The sequence below is a fragment of the Tachypleus tridentatus genome, chromosome 12 (assembly GCF_004210375.1).
Source record: "Tachypleus tridentatus isolate NWPU-2018 chromosome 12, ASM421037v1, whole genome shotgun sequence".
NCBI classification, from domain to species: domain Eukaryota; kingdom Metazoa; phylum Arthropoda; class Merostomata; order Xiphosura; family Limulidae; genus Tachypleus; species Tachypleus tridentatus.
The window spans coordinates 30,143,205-30,161,314 of NC_134836.1; the positions used below are offsets into that span (position 1 = coordinate 30,143,205).

At 34.4% G+C, this 18,110-nt stretch overlaps 1 protein-coding gene across 1 annotated transcript in view; it reads left to right on the top strand.

The window, feature by feature from the left end:
• Positions 1-15,467, top strand: part of LOC143234727 (regulating synaptic membrane exocytosis protein 2-like) — a 56,376-nt gene extending 40,909 nt beyond the window's left edge. Inside the window, exons 12-17 of the mRNA XM_076472287.1 lie at positions 2,221-2,310; positions 5,226-5,327; positions 6,059-6,187; positions 9,395-9,505; positions 11,517-11,659; positions 14,453-15,467. Of these exons, the coding sequence (XP_076328402.1) occupies positions 2,221-2,310; positions 5,226-5,327; positions 6,059-6,187; positions 9,395-9,505; positions 11,517-11,659; positions 14,453-14,611 (734 nt within the window). The 3' untranslated portion in view covers positions 14,612-15,467. The remainder of the gene's footprint in view (positions 1-2,220; positions 2,311-5,225; positions 5,328-6,058; positions 6,188-9,394; positions 9,506-11,516; positions 11,660-14,452) is intronic.
• Positions 15,468-18,110: the final 2,643 nt, after the last annotated feature.

Below are 18,110 nucleotides of genomic sequence, written 5' to 3' on the forward strand. Positions count from 1 at the left end.
ATGGGATAAAGAAACCAATAGTTCAAATCCTTCTTGTTTCTTACACTTTCCTTGTACCACTAATCGCTGTTAGTTTATGAAATTAACTTCTTTAAATTATCTTACTCGAAAGATGTTATAACTAATCTATTCGTCTTAATTCTATATCAGTATCAGAGCTACACATTTTCTCAAATAACACAGAAAAAACGTATAATTAAAAATGAGTTTACTTCAACAATGTATTTGGTATAATATTTGTTTCTGATGTTAGTTGAATTGAGTGGAAGGTTCGGTGACTTTATCGTCTTGTGAGCAGGACTATTTGATTAGGTCATCACTGCTTCCATACACCTTAAGTGCTGAAGTCCATTATTTTGAAGTATTCCAGGATGGATCTACTTACCTATATTGAAATACTCCATTCAACTGTATTTCATACTTTTGGAATGTATCTGTTAAACGTATTGAACTTTGGCATTTCTCAGATAGATTCATTTAACTACGTTCGTAAAATAGATTCACTCATCTCTATTGAGTTTAGTGTTCCAGAAAGATATTGACTAAACCGTATTGGGCTTAGTGTTCTCCATGTAGAACCACTCAACTATATTGAGTTTAGTGCTTTTGGAATATATGGAGTCAATTATATTAACTTTAGTGTTATATTAACATGCTCGTTACATTGTATTTTGTGTTTAAACTTATGATGCAACCTCCACTCTTTAACTTTGTGGAATACGTAGACTCATTCGTGTTCGAGATATAACATAAGGTTTAAAATAATGTAGAATATATGATTATTTCTTTATGAAACTGTAGCATAATTTATTTGTCAATATCAGTATGTTACAATTAAATTACAGAAGTTAATATGTAGATTTTTTTTCTTTATTCGAATAAACTTGTAAAGGAATCAAGTAATCTACTGGTCATACTGGTCCTGACACTAAGCAAATGTAAGACCATACTGTAAGGTAATGTTGGTCCTCACACTAAAGTAATTCATTTCCATGCAGTAAGGACATGCTGGTCCTGACATTAAGGTAACGTAAAACCATACAATAAGATCATGTTTGTCCTAACACTAAGGTAGTATACGTCCACACAGTGAGGTCGTGCTGATCCTACACTAAAATAATTTAAGTGTACACAGTAAAGTCGCGCTGGTCCTGAAACTAAGGTAATGTAACTGTATAGAGTAAGGCCACTCTAGTCCTGACATTGAGATAATCTAAGTCCATACAGCATGATCATACTGGTCATGACAATAAGATAATAGACATCCATACGGTAAGGTCAAGTGGGTTCTCACAGAATGATAATATGATTCTATACAAGATCATTCTCATCCTGATACTAATGTAATGTAAGCCACACACTAAAATCATGCTGGTCCTGATACTAATGTAATGTAAGCCACACACTAAGATCATGCTGGTCCTGATACAAATGTAATACAAGCTACACACTAAAATCATACTGGTCCTAATACTAGTGTAATACAAGCTACACACTATGATCATACTGGTCCTGATACTAGTGTAATACAAGCTACACTATGATCATACTGGTCCTGATACTAGTGTAATACAAGCTACACACTATGATCATACTGGTCCTGATACTAGTGTAATACAAGCTACACACTATGATCATACTGGTCCTGATACTAGTGTAATACAAGCTGCACAGTATGATCATACTGGTCCTGATACTAGTGTAATACAAGCTGATACTAGTGTAATACACACTATGATCATACTGGTCCTGATACTAGTGTAATACAAGCTACACAGCTACACAGTGATCATACTGGTCCTGATACTAGTGTAATACAAGCTACACACTATGATCATACTGGTCCTGATACTAGTGTAATACAAGCTACACACTATGATCATACTGGTCCTGATACTAGTGTAATACAAGCTACACACTATGATCATACTGGTCCTGATACAAGTGTAATACAAGCTACACACTATGATCATACTGGTCCTGATACTAGTGTAATACAAGCTACACAGTATGATCATACTGGTCCTGATACTAGTGTAATACAAGCTACACACTATGATCATACTGGTCCTGATACTAGTGTAATACAAGCTACACGCTAAGATCATGCTGATCTTGCACTAATGAAGTGTAAGTCCATACAGTGAAATTATGCTGGATTTTACAGAAGTAATTTAGATACAGCTTTCGTTAGGTGCAATTATTTTTATCTCTTCATAGATCCATATTCAAGAAAACTCAAGAAAAGACAGAGAATTAAAAGTTCTAGTTTCAGAACTCACCGACCATCTAATTCTGACAACGAGAAAGGTTTGTGCTTCTATATAGCCTTCTTAATAATTGAATAATTCAGAAAGACCAGTAGAGAATGTTATCTCGAATGTTATTTATATCAAAAGGTTTTTATAATAAAATATTTCCGACACTATTTTGACCAAAACCTTCCAGCAATAGGAGCCAATATGTTTAAATAGGATTTTGACTATAACATCTTAAAATAGAGGAAACACATATTTCAGTTAGTGTTTTGGGTAAATATCTTTAAACATACAACGAAACAAGACTTCGATTCCACTTTGACCAAAAATATATCATCAGAAATCGTGGATTTTGGACAGCATTTCGACTGTCAGATTTTAAACAATAGGTGGCAGGATTCGGACAACATTTTGACCAAGATAACTTAAACATTATAAACCAGGATTCGGATAGAATTTTGACTAAAAATATTAAACACCGTGAATCTTGATTTCGGATAGTATTTTGACCAAGGAAAACAAAGAAATTACAAATAAGGATTTTCAATGCAATTTTGACTAAGAGATTTTAAGTACTCATATGGCCGGGGTTTTAAAAGTATTCTGAAAAAAGAAAAATACTTTCATACAAAAATAAATAAAATATTTTCGAGAACACGTTTTGTTTTAATTCCATGTTTTTCAGGCTCATTTTTCATATTCTGTAATTGAACTAATTATCGCTATTTATTAATTACGTAACATACCCATACTTAGCCTGGAAAACAACTTAGTGAATTAAGGCTATACATTTTATTATTAATTATATTGTTGTTTAATTTTTTTGTTTTTTGAATTTCGCGCAAAGTTTTGTTTTTGTTTTTTGGAATTTCGCACAAAGCTACTCGAGGGCTATCTGCGCTAGCCGTCCCTAATTTAGCAGTGTAAGACTAGAGGGAAGGCAGCTAGTCATCACCATTCACCCCCAACTCTTGGGCTACTTTTCTACTAACGAATAGTGAGACTTACAGTCACATTATAACGCCCCCACGGTTGAAATGGCGAGCATGTTTGGTGTGACGGAGATTCTAACCAATCTAAATAAGTTGTGTGATTAATTTTAGCTCTGTTATAGGTAAGCAGCTTAGGTTTAGCTGTACCATTTCTGATTAATTTTCTGGTTGTAAACACCCCATATTTCACCAATGGAATGACACGAAACATAATTGGTTGTAGTGCCTGTTTTGTGTTGAAACTTCCAGTTACCATGGTTAATATAAATTGTGCTTTCGATCCTCTGTCTTGCCCCTACCATAATGAAATTGAAACAAGAAATTGCAGACCAGTTAGTGCTAACTGGGGAATAAACCTGAGAAAACAGCTAGTCATCACCACCCACCGCCAACTCTTGTGCTACTCTTTTACCAACAAATAGTGGGATTAACCGTCACATTCTAACGCCCCCACGGCTGAAAGGGCAAATATGTTTGGTGCGACCGGGATTCGAACCCGCGACCCTCGGATTACGAGTCGAATGCTTTAACACACTTGGCCATGCCGGGTCACATTTTAACGTGAGATGATCTGATCTTCCACAAACGTTGGAAGTATGCGAGTTAATCCACTAGATTATTACCTTCTCTCTACATCTTTAAATACTAATAAGTACTACATATTGCACAAAGAATGAATAATTTTATGAAGCCCTTGTTACAACATTGGTTGAATGAACTGGCCAAGAAACTGGAATCATTAATTTTCTGAGTGAAATAGATATGAAACCCCAAAAGTAATTAGTGGGTTTAATTGCAATATCGATGGTATTCTTGTTTTTATTTGTGAATGATATCAAGGATTCTGTAACCAACAATTCCAAAAATTTATAAAATTAATTTGTGACCTTTTGACCCTATGAGATCCTATTGGCATTGTATGGCTAGGTCAACAACGATAAAGGACCAAGGGTGAAACTCATGTTTCCTTGGATAGGATTTTCCAGAAAGGAACACCATTTGATTGCAAGGATGTGCATCGTGCACCCAAAGGAGGAAAACAAATATTATAAATACACATAACATGCTAATAAAGGCATTAAGTACCTAATGAAGTATACTGATGCTACACATTACCCAAAATGGTCAGAAAACATTTCAGATACTGTTTTAACCAACGAATATTAAACGCCATACCCTTCCTGAAGTCATATCTTTAATTGCTAAACTGAAGATGGCTAACGCAGATATCCCTCGTGTAGTTTTGAGCTAAGCTCAAAACAATCATTAGTTGTCAATTTAACCTGTTTGTGATATTTCAGTTCAACCTCAGATCCAGTTTTCGTTCGTATGACATGAATAAGTCTAGATTCCCGATTTCGGTATGTAGACTTACATGTAGTTTATGTCATACAAACAAGTCCAGATTCTCAACTTTCGTTAATACACTCAGTTCATGCAATATGAACAAGTCCAAATTATCGACCGTTTTATGTACACATAATATTAATATGCTAAAATATTCGTTGTTTTCAAAATTATCAATATTTGTCGAAATATGTTAGGACTTACTATCTATCGAGTTTAATTCCTAATTGATCCTGCATGGCAGGCGTGTAGGAGCGCTGAACTCACAATCTGTGAATTGCGGGTTCGAATCCCGGTCAGACCAAGCATGCTCGATTTTTCATCCGTGGTGGCGTTATAAAATGTGACAGTCAATCCCACTATTCGTTGGTAAAAGAGTAGCCCAAGAGTTGGCGGTGGATGGTGACGACTAGCTACCTTCCTTCTAGTCTCACACTGCTAAGTTCGGAACAGCTGGCGCAGATAGCCCTCGTGTAGCTTTGTGCGAAATTAAAAAAAACAAGCAAACCAAAGTAACTGATTCGTCGATGCTACTATTTGAACTATTTATGAACTTTTGTATATCTTTGGATGTAATTCTTCAGTCTTACCATATCTAACGGTAATACGTCAATTTTATCATTTCAAGGAACTTCTGGAGAACAGAAGAAACTGGGAAAATTGATCAAGCTGAAATTATCTCGGACACTGAGCTTAAAATCGGATAAAGACCAGAAGTCTGTGGATCTAGGTAGGATGAGTAAAGTAGTTTTCGTATGGTGGCGCTTTTCCAATCTAAGGGTCCAATAAACATCGTGCATCTTGATTATATGTAATGGCCCTAGCAATGGCATCACTATCTGTGTTAATATGATTCCAAACCCTAACATCAGTGCCTATGTTAGAGTGTTTCCTAACCTTAACATCAATATCCATGTCAGCAAGGTTCTTGTTTTCATCTCCTCTGTGCAAGACTAGTAGTACGTATTATATAAATAGATGAAGATGTGAATTTGTAAAAGAGTTATTAGATCAGGTTAACCTGAAGATGACCTAGGAAGGTCAAAACGTTGTTCTCTGCTTTGTTAGTAAAATCATTAATACCCATGCCATCTGTTCTGAGATATATTTTTACTTCAAGTGGGTTTCTCATCATCAAGAATTATAAGATATGTCTTACTCTCGTATTATTTGGCGATACATTCAGTGCTTATGTGTTTAACAAAAGATGTTATTTATAAAGTAAATAAATAAGCAAATTCATCCTGACTGAAATCAATATTTCCGAGCACTTCTATGATTTTATGCTAATGTGATTTCCTGTAATATTTAAGTTACTTTGTGTTTCAGCCAACGAAGGTGGCTCTGAATTCAAAAACAGTCCAGAATATTATTATTTCTCAAACTACTACTTAAGTGTATTTTATCTTTGTATTTTGTTTATTCATTTGGTTTAAATTTTCTATCTCATGAATGCCACAGGAGAAGACTACATGACGTCTAGTCCCGAATTAACTCCAGAAAATGAAGTTCCAGTAATGGCTACTGGACCAAACGGTATACGTCGAGGACCTGGCCAGGTGTATCCCAGGAATATCCAACTCAGCGAAGGTAGATAATCTAAAGTAATATTTTTGATCAAAATTCATCTGTCATTTCCCGCAAACCTGTGGTTAAAGTTGAATTTAAGCGTTACAAACAAATTTTGAATAAATTTACATTGAAGTTGTCAACTGAAATTAAGTCAAAAATGCCCAGACTTCATTTCAATACAAATTAAATGGGTTATCTGTGCACTGATCTGCATGAGAACTGAAACCAGATTTTAGCATTAAAAGTCCTCAGACGGACCAGGAGGCTGATTTATATGATAAATGGAAACATTCTTTTTTTTTTCATACGATGAAAAATCTATGTGGTGAAGATGCTGTGCAACTTTGTGCAAAAACAAAATATATTAATGAATTACTAATATACCTTTTCCCCGCTGGTACAGCGGTAAGTCCACGGATTTACAACGTTAAAAGCAGGGATTCGATTCCTCTCGGTGGACTCAGCAGATAGCCCAATGTGGCTTTGTTATAAGAAAACACACATACTAATATACCACTGAATAACATAAAACTGCGAGAGTCCTTCCTCAAAACAATGTTGTAGGGGCTGAAATGTCAACTTCAAAAAATAAGTTCTGTATATTCATCCACCCATTCCGGTGAGGTTATCGTAACATGTTTTAATCATGATTTTATTTACTCCGTCACATAAAGATCAACTACGTTTTCTGAACTGGCCGAAGGCGGCATACTGTTATTTGTACAGTTGCAGACAAACGTATTGACACGCTTTGTTTATTATACCTTAAATGAATGTAAGATATTACATATAGGCATTTAGTAAAGCTTTAACACGTTCCTCGGTAGGACAGTGTTACACACCTTCTAACAAACAAACATATGTCTTTGAAAAAATTCATTTAAATACTTGCTTAATACTTCGTGTGTCCTTCTTTTCCTTTTGGACCCGGAATGGCCAGGTGGTTAAGACGCTCGTCTCGTAATCTGAGGGTTGCTGGTTCGAATCTTCGTTCACCAAACATGCTCGCCCTTTAAGTCGTAAATATATTATAACGTGATGGTCAATCCCACTATTCGTTGGTAAAAGAGTAACCCAGGAATAAGTGGTGGTAACTAGCTGTCTTTCCTCTAGTATTACACTGCTAAATTATGGACGGCTAGCACAAATAGCCTACGTGGAGCTTTGCGCGATATTCAAAACAAACAAACATTTTTTTTATATTTTAGTTAGCTTTAAGAAACTTAGGATAATTCACAACCAGTGTAGTATATAACTTGTTGGAGAACTAAGGGCTTAGTGTATCTCTCATATCCCTTCAATTCAGACAGATTTAACACACAATACTTGGGTACAGGTTTTGTTTTATCAGTCAAAAGCGTTGCTGATGGATTTTGGATTAAGATCTGGTGATTGCAAAGATTATTTCAGAATTTCCAATCATAATTTCTTCAAGAATTCCAGAGTTGACTTAACTGTATGCTTTAGGTCATTACGGTGTTGGAAGGTAAACTTTCTGCCAATCGACCAACGACCAGACCCGTGATTGCATTCACTGGATCTTCAACCAAACGAATGTCCTCAACTTCTGCATTTCTACAACATCGAAGAATTATGATCGAACCACCTCTATGTTTAACTGTTGATGCAAGGTTTTATCCAGTGATTTTTCTCTCTGAATTCAATGTGATCCGTTTTATATGTGCTATGTTAGTCTTATCAGACCATAGAAGTTTTGAGAAAATGCTTCATATACTTGTTCTTATTTCTTTACAACTTTAAATGGTTTTGTTTTGCGTCTTCAGATGGTTTTGTACAGTTATTTAAAGCAATGTTTAATTGATGTTTTTTTTAAATATTTTTAAGTCCTTTGCTAATAATCTTTGAATTTCATAGTTGCCACGTGCAATACCTCTAATTTCCTTTGAACATTTACATCTCCCAAGTAACTCATTTCATTAATAAATATACGGGATATAAAATCTCCAATTTTCATTAATTTTTTCTGGTTTTTTTTTTACGAACACTTTATTTGGTAAAGAAACACTCTTAGTTTCATATACTTTTTTTTCAAAGTTGACACACTGATAAATCTTTACAACCTTCAATTATGTGTCAAATTTAGTTTAAGAAGAATAAGCCACATATTTAAGGTTATTGAACAAAAACCGCTCAAATTAGACCAGAAAGTCATCAGAAGAGCTAGCAGTCTAAAATCTTTACTTCTTCACCTGGCCCGGCATGGCCAGATGGTTAAGGTACACGAGAGTTTGAATCTCCGTCACACCAAACATGCTCGCCCTTTCAGCCGTGGAAGCGTTATAATGTGGTAGTCAATCCCACTATTCGTTGGTAAAAGAGTAGCCCAAGACTTGGCGGTGGGTGGTGATGACTAGCTGCCTTCCCTCTAGTCTTACACTGCTACATTAGAGACGGCTAGTGCAGATAACTCTCGTGTAGCTTTGCGCGAAATTCACAAAAAAAAATGTTCTCCGCTTCAGATATAGGGATGCTATAATAAGGCGGTCAGTCTCACATCTCATTAGTAAAAGTGTAACCCAAAAGTTTGCAGTGAGTTAGTTAGTTATCACCATTAGATTCCATCAAGGTACATAGGGCCGCAATCGTTTGGGGATTCTTCAACAAGTATTTAAGTGAGAAGGTTGTCAGCCCACTGCACCGAGCCGTCCCTAATTTAGCAGTGTAAGACTAGAGGGAAGGCAGCTAGTCATCACCACCCACCTCCAACTCTTGGGCTACTCTTTTACCAACGAATAGTGGGATTGACCGTCACATTCTAACGCCCCCACAGCTTGGAGGGCGAGCATGTTTGGCAGGACGGGGATGCGAACCCGCGACCCTCGAATTACGAGTCGCACGCCTTACGCGCTTGGCCATGCCAGGGCCAAAAGTTTGCAGTAGGTGGTTCTAATTTTTTATACCTCTAAATTAGGGATGGCTAGCACAGATAACTCTCGAGTAGCTTTGTACGAAATTCATCTAAGGTCAAGTGGTGCTTTAAAGGTCAGTTTTTCTTCCCTTAAGAAGTTTAAGTTAACGTCAGTCTGTCATATCTTTCTGTATATTATTATTATTATTACTGCCTTATGTACAAAAATATTTAGCAAAATTTTCTGAATAATAATTGGAAAAAATCAATTATCATTCTTACTTTATTGAACTCCACTATGCCCAAATTCGGGAAATGCTCTGACATATATATATTTACTTTCTGTTTCCATCTAGGGGACTCATTAGGAGACGTTCAACTGGGATTCTTGCTGACCAAAGGTCAACTTGAGGTTCAAGTCATATGCGCTCGCCACTTGAGATCAAACTCAATAGGAGAACCTCCTGGTATAGTTGAAATTGTATATCTGGATTGTTTTGGTAAATATGTTATTGTACACGTAATCTTCATTGTTGCAAAAGGCGATAGCTTGAATGTCGTTGTTATCTTGACAAACTATCGTCAGCTTTCATTTAGATGACGTATTACTCTCGTGAGCAGAGCATACGAACGATTAGAAATACAACGCGAAGAACATGGTAAGATGTTGTGAATTTCTTTTTAATTACTTTTTACAAGTTACAGCTTATACAGTGAGGAATGGTTTTGTTTCAAACAGGGACAGCGTTTCGATCACTAGTAGTACAATCATTCTGAAGAACATAAAAACTACTTGAAAATGACCACACCCTTGTTCTGCTTTTTTAAATTTTCCTAAGAGCCTGAAGTAACTGTCATGGTACCTTATACAATGTCTTAACTATATAGAAAGAACCTAGCATATGGTACCTACATATGATAGAATAAACCGGTGTAATAGCACTCCACAATCAAACCTTGATAAAAACAGTGTTTAACATAATATATTAAGTTTTTTGTTATTCCACGGCACAAAAAGCATAGAGAAAAGCTTTACGTGGTACTGGTCAGACTCTCAGACAAATTGCCGCAGACTTGAAATACTCCCCAAACACTTTGGGTACACTCTAGATCGTGAGACTTGGATTGGTAAGTTTCAAAATAGGAAAGGAAGAGGCAGAACACCTAAACTCAATGATACTGATTTTAAGTATCTTTGCTCATGCAAAGGTTGAAGCAGAAAGATGATTGCCATTGATCTCAAGCATGAGATAAACAACCTTGTATCAGTGTCCAGATCTACAGTATTAAAAAGACTCAGCGTGTAGCAACTTAAAAATCTTTACTTCGGTCCCCAAATATTGTCAAGAGAGTAAGATTTGCTAAAAAGTACAAAAACGTGACTGCTGATGATTGGAAAATGTGTTATAGATGGACGAGTCCAAATTTCAAATATATGTTTCTAAACGTAGATTGCGCCTTCAGCGGAAGAAAGGTGAAATATACTTACCGCAAAGTATAGCACCTACCACGAATTGTTTGAGATGTTTTTTTCTACTGAAACAATAAGAAGTATTTATGAAATAATCGACTGATACAAGTACCATCATGGTATACCCAGTGATTAGTGTGTTAATGGTAAAGAATTCTACTAACAAAAAGATAATGACCCCAAACACTCATTCCACCTATCTAGAAATTACTTAGTTAAGAAGGAAGCCGCTGGGATCTTTCAAATGATGCAATGGTCCCCACAGAATTCCAATCTTAACCAAATTGAACACATCTAGGATTTTACAGATCAAAAACTTTAAAATTTAAAAGTTACTTCTAAAAATTTTATTGGAGTGTATTACAGACATTTGAAATATAATCCCAAAGGAAACTTTGATTAAATATGTTGCAACAATGTCTGAAAAACTGTCTGCAGTTATTAAAACAAAAGGGGGACACACAAAGTATTAACTGTTTGGTGAACTTCTACTGAACTTCTGTTGTACTAAATATGAAGATTAATTCTAATATTTCTCCTCTGAGATTTTTCATTGTTCTTTGAAAATATCCTAAAATATATTTTTTTACATTGTTCTAACACGTTTGCACAATACTCTATATATTCTGGAGTAAATATTATATTTTTATGTTTTAAATTATACGTATATATATTTTTGTACTAGAGGAAAAGAAAATTATTACCGATTAGATTTTTATTTAAGCAGCAAAGTAAGAATTTTTATTTTGTCTTTTCAGTAATTCAAACAAAATAAATCAAAAATTATCTTTAGGAAGAACTTGTTTGAGTGGGAAACAAGGAACTTTTATTTAATGGTAAAAGCAAACTAAAAAGTTTATAACTCTACACAACGTTTAACCAATTTAATTCTCTAACGTTTCATTTGTTAATTGTTAATCATATATAAAAGAATCATATTTCGAATTCATTATCTAGTGCAAATAAGTGAAATATTTCTCAGATTACACAATGATTGTGTTTTTTAGATACCTACGTAAAAACGTACTTAAAACAAGGAAACAAACAGATGCAGAAGAGAAAAACTAGAGTGATACGACATTCATCAGAACCACTGTATCGACAGACATTAAAGTATAATGCATCAGACATCCAAGGCCGACAACTTCTGGTAAATTTCAAACAACTAATTCCTTTTTTTTTCTTAAGCTGGCATGGCCTGGTGATTAGGGCACTCGACTCTCAATCTGATGTCGCAAGTTCGAATTCCCGTCACAAAATAAGCTCACCCTTTTAGTCGTTGGAGGCATTATAATGTTTCAGTTAATCCCATTATTCGTTGATAAAAGAGCAGCCTTAGAGTTGAAAGTATTTGGAGTTGGCCTTTCTTCTAGTCTACCACTACTAAATTAGGGACGGATAGCGCAGACAGCTTTCGTGTAGCTTTGTGTGAAATCTCCAACTAACCAAACCACATTTTTCTCAGTAGAACTTTAAGCGGAGAATACATGGTAGGTGTGAAAACTTTAAGGGACTGCAACTGCCTCTTGGATGAAAAACGAAAATGTGTCAATAAGCCTTCAGTACAGAAGCCCGAATCTCTCTCTCCTCCATTATTTCAATAGGCAGTTGCCGCCCATTAAAGTTCTCAAACTAACTGATGTTATTGCTACGTTTGGTTTTAAGGTTTATGTACTTTTCATGTGTTCACTTTCCGTTTCCACCGACTCAATCACTCCTTCTATTTGAAATTTTAGGACTAATAAGAAGTAGATTATTAATCCGAGGGCTTGTAGTTCGCGGTTTTACCGCAAAATCACGATTCGAATTTACGCAGCATGTAACAGTCAGATTTTATTATTTGATCAAACAGAACTCGACTACGTGTTGATCGTAGCTGTTGCGTTTCTTGTACTCATTCAGTTTACAATTAAGAATCACTGCGCACAGATAGCTCCATTTGTAGTTTTGCGCAATATTCCGAAATAAAAGAAATTATTCTATTTCTTCTGAATTATTTACATTAAAAATAGATAAACGTAATTATAATTAATCAGTAAATTAATTTAACTACTTAGGGCAGAGGTATGACTAATTGATATATTAAAATATTCCATTAGGGAAATTTTAGAATGAAACATATAAAGTGTGATTGGATTTTTGTTGTTGTTCTTGAAGTTTTCCCAAAGTTAGTCGAGAGCTATCTCCATTAGTCTTTCTAAATTTTGTAGTGATAAACTAGAAATAAGAAAACTAGCCAATACCAGTTACTGCCAGCGCTTGAGCTATTTTTAACTAATGCAAATATGATTGATCGCTGCGCCATAACATTCCCATGGTTGAAAGGGTGAGCATGTTCGGTGCGCCACTTTTCCATGGTTAAAAGGGTGAACATGTTCGGTGCGCCACTTTCCCATGGTTTAAAGGGTAAGCATGTTCGGTGAAGGGGTTTAATTAAGCGACCCAAAAATTGAGGATTGAGGACCCTGACCATCAAATCTTCTAAATCATTTTTAATTCATTAATATCCTAACCTTTTAATATGCTTTTGTTATTATTTGGTTAAGTTACTGACTATGTTTGTACAGTTGGTTTGTGATAAGGAAAGTAAAAGATAACTTAATGGACATGTATTTTTGCAGTTGTTTAAATTTTAAGTTGTTGTCTTTCTGTGTCTCGATTTTCAGTAACTGCAGATATTCTAGAATAATTAAACCTTCATAGATAAGCAAACATTAACCATCAGATATATATATATACTGTGTCGTGTAACATGTGTAAGAAATGTGAATATACATACAGATACTTTGTTATATAGGATGCTATCCACGTCATTAATTTCCCTTCTAAACGTCATAGTGGACGAGAAACATTGTTAAGAAAGACAGCAAACTTACACACACACAAAAGCTGGATTTATTTATCCCAGCATCAGTTACTCAGCAGTGAATATTTGTGTCTTATTCATGATAAAACAAAATATTGAATGTTGTAATTTTTATTTTATTTTTGTGTTGGTTTAAAAATTAAAGTTCATAGAAATGTTCAGCAGTTCGTTTCGACATTTTTGACAATTTAAGGTTATACATTATGATCTTAGTATATTATGATCTTAATATATTATTCTGGTCACACTTTCTAATGGCTTTCATATCCTTTAACTTCTTCAAATATTCTAGTTATTTGAGCGAAGGGGAAATTTTGAAACAATTAGATTTTTTTTATTTACATAAAACCCAAAATATGAGCAAATTATATTTCTAATGTAAATCAATACCACGATTAAAATAGTATAGTCATCGTTAAAAATGTTAAATGTACTCAAGATTTTTTTAAAAAATGACATCATTGTAAGGATTATTAAGTTTAACTGTTTTTTAGAATTGAGATGTAAAACACTGAGCAGACGTAATATAATACACATTGTAAAGGTTAAGAGAAAAGGGTTTGATAGGTCTTTTGTGTTATTTTGGTACACGTATTATTGTGTTTAGTACTACATAATTTAATTTCATATGTGGAATAAAAGTTTAAGAATTTAAAAATAAGATCCGCTATGTAAATAGATTAGAAATGTTAAAACCCACACCAGCCGTTTTGAGAACAAGTTAAAGTAGGCTTAGTTTACATTTACTTTTCATTCAATTCCAATAAATTTATTCCAGTAGTGCAGTGTACGTTAAGCTACATTCTACTCAATGGTTGATTTTGTTTCTAAGTTTTATCCTGAAAAATCCTTTCCTAAGAAACAGTGGCTTAGCTGCAAATTACACGTGCTTCCAGTTAAAATTCAGAGATCAATTCTTTTAGTGCGCATCGAATAGATAGATAACTCATTTTGGAAATTAATAATCAAAGAAATATAAAAGTAAATTGAAATATATTTGCCTTGAATAGTTTATTAAATGATTCATGATTACGGGTTCTTTGATTGTTAACATTTTCTGGATTTCTTTTTGTCTAGATAATGGTATGGGAACGACAAAAAGGTTTTGAGCACAATCAGCCTCTAGGAACAGTAGAAATCGAATTGGACAGATTAGACTTTTCCAGACTAATGCTATGCTGGTATCCGTTATATCCATACATACCTGCAGAGGTGGATTCCAATGAATCTCCATGATTTTTAATTTTTACGCAAAATAACCTTTAGCGCCTTGTCGAAATGTGCACCAAAAGTTAACCCTTTTACTACCAGACAGCTTTTATTGGCCATATGTTTTTGTCACATACAGAACCTTGTCCAACCACAATTGAAGTATTGAGTTCATTTGATTATGATAATTAAAACTCAGTAGTTTTAAACAGAGAATCTATTATTTTAATGGAACGAAACAACAGAATAGTGAAAGTTATTGTTTTTTATGCCATTTCCTTCTTGGAATTTTTTTAAAATTCAAAACTGTAACTGGCATCTAATCGCAAGAACTTGTTTGTTTGTTTTTGAATTTCGAGCAAAGCAACACGAGGGCTATCTGCGCTATCCGTCCCTAATTTAGCAGTGTAAGACTAGAGAGAAAGCAGCTAGTCATTACCACCCACCGCCAACTCTTGGGCTACTCTTTTACCAACGAATAGTGGGATTGGCAGTCACGTTATAATGCCCGTACGATTCAAAGTGTGAGCATGTTTGGTGTGACGGGGATTCGAATCAGCGACCCTCAGATTATGAGTCGAACGCCTCAGCCACCTGGCCATGCCGGGCTTCTAAGAACTTACGAAAGAAAGCAAAGAAGAATATGTTATTACATAGTATGTTAACCACACTACATATGCCATATCCATTGGCGACAATGGTTTTTTGATTAATACCAAAACTTATGAGGCTGGCTGGAATACGACAAATATAGTAGTGGTCGAGGTGCTTACCATCATTTAATGAACAACTGTTAGGGTGCGAACCAAATTAAATTAATTAATTGTAAGTATTATCAGTTTTACTTAAGTCATTTACAAGTTCGGTTTTTGGTAACTATTAATTATACATTATTTAATGTTAATGGTAACAATAAATTATACATTATTTAATGTTAATGGTAACAATTAATTATACATTATTTAATGTTAATGGTAACAATTAATTATACATTATTTAATGTTAATGGTAACAATAAATTATACACTATTTAATGTTAATTGTAACAATTAATTATACATTATTTAATGTTAATGGTAACAATTAATTATACATTATTTAATGTTAATGGTAACAATTAATTATACATTATTTAATGTTAATGCCGGTTATTAACTATTGCCATTTTATTTGAATTAACTTTACTATCATTCAGAATAACTGGCGAACCAGCAGGCTAGTTTATGGTTTTTCCAAGCCTTTTCAGCACAGGACCCCCAAAACCCATAGAAACACCCCCCAGTGAATGTATAGAAACTGAGTACCTTAACAGTGCTGTGTATTTGTTGTGACCTCCCATGAAATTCAGACTCCAGCTTGAGGAACCCCTGGACTAGTCAACATTACAGATTAAAATTTATTCACTACATCTGAACGACCAAACCCGACTCTATACATTTTAATTTGATTAACATTATTTTATTTCACTTTGAAGTTTACTTCGTATAAAATGAGAGAATTATATTTTAACTGGAGGTATGTGTTTGACGTAATTACTATAAAATTGAGTTTTGTCTTTTCGGTACAAATTAACCATTGAGACTAAAAAAACTTGACTTGCGTTATGATATTTCACGTAGCGTATTCGTCATAATGTAAACTATTATCATAATTTATTAACTAAAATATCTTTGCCTAATTTTAACACGTTCTTCTTTAATTCAGTTTGCTCTACTAATTCAGAAAACGACAGTAATTTGTTCAACTAAAGTGATATAAAATACAGTGGGTTTATAATGGAAAACCTTGTGTTGGAATGTTTGGATAGTAGCTATTTCGTTTCCATCGTTTACGGACTTACAAAGCTACAATTCTAGGCTCGGTTCTCTGTGGTGCATAGAGAGAAAATAGTTCATTGTATAGCTTTGTACAAAGCAAACAGCCTTTTCCACTCTCACTGTTTGAGAGTTTAGAACTGAAATGTTCTAAGTTCATCATTGATTAACTTAAATAGTTATCTAATTAGGTCTTTATCTTGTAAGTTAGTTTTAACATCCTTAACATTAATTAAAGATGGTCACCCTCTTCAAAATGAAATATCATAATAAACATCAATTTCACCCTACTCCCTCGTTTAGGCTATTTACTAATGGGCAAAGTTAACACAAGCGTAATGCAGTCTGTAAGTGGAAAACTAGAGAGTCTCGACTCCACTTTAACTTGAAAAAGCAGAATGCATGCTGCAGTCCCCTGGAGGGTCAGCAGTAAGGTTCAAACTTACTCCGCTAAAATTTGGAGTTCGATTGGCCCTTCTGTAACTCCAAACTTCTAAATACCAGTAGATTTGCCCCAGAAAACAAATAAATAAAGTTGTGTGTACGCGGGCAAGTAAAATTAATAGTCGAGAAGTTCATTGAAAAATATCGGAATATTTCAGGCTTACCTGTATATTTAATAATATACTGTATATCAACAACATCTTCAAATAATCTGTTATTTAATCATTGTAGGCCTGTTCTTTGAACTTTACCCTCCAGTGGCACAGTGGTATGTTTGCGAGCATATACTGCTACAAATGGGGTTTCTATAATCGTGGAAGGCAGAGTAGAGATAGCCCATCCTGTAGCTTTGTACATAATGACAAAACAAAATTAGTATTGTTGTAAGTTCACTGACAGTAACTACCTCTGGAAGACATAATTATGTGTCTAAAAATAAAATGTTTTTAGAACTCTCTTTTAGGCCCATTCTTTCAGCTGTGCTTCTTTGGCTACGTTAATTGTTTTACTTTTTCTCAACATTTAATTGTATACACATATATAATATCTGCGTTAAGATCTAACAAGGTCTTAATCATTTGTGCTGCCATCTAGTGTGAAATATCAAAAAAAGGATTCATGGGGTTATCCTTCATCCTGAGGATTGACTTCTATGGTTTTCCGTTGTTTTTTTATTCCTCGCACCACCTTTTCTAATTATTCTCGTCTCGATCCATTTTTAATGTCATCGAAGCAAACAAATCTTCATTTTCATCTTGCACTTCCAATTCTAACTTTCCAATAAAATATCTGCCAACCTTCCCTCAGATTAAATAAGTCTCTGCTCGTTTCAATACTTCGTTAGTTTTATTTTCTTATGGTTGATATTCATCATTCGTCTATACCTCCAAACTTCAAATGTTTCAAACTGTCGTTTCATTTCAACAGTAAGGTCCAAATATCCATCCCGTAAAGTAGCACTAGCCATACATAACATTTTAGTGAAATAATACCTAAAAGTTTGAAAAGAAAACCAAACTTAATGCAATATTATTTTAACCAGTTTATGTACCGGTAAAATTAAGTTATAAATTTGGTACTTGCCAATTATATTTTTTTTTATTCTTAACAGCCCACGTTTTCCACTCATATTTTCTGTAATTCACTGAATTCATTAACGTAAGTTTCCAATGGTACAGTGGTTAGTTTGCGAACACACAACGCCAAAATCCGGGATTCGATTCTCGGGGTGGACCTATCAAATAGTTCAACATGGCTTTTCTCTAAAA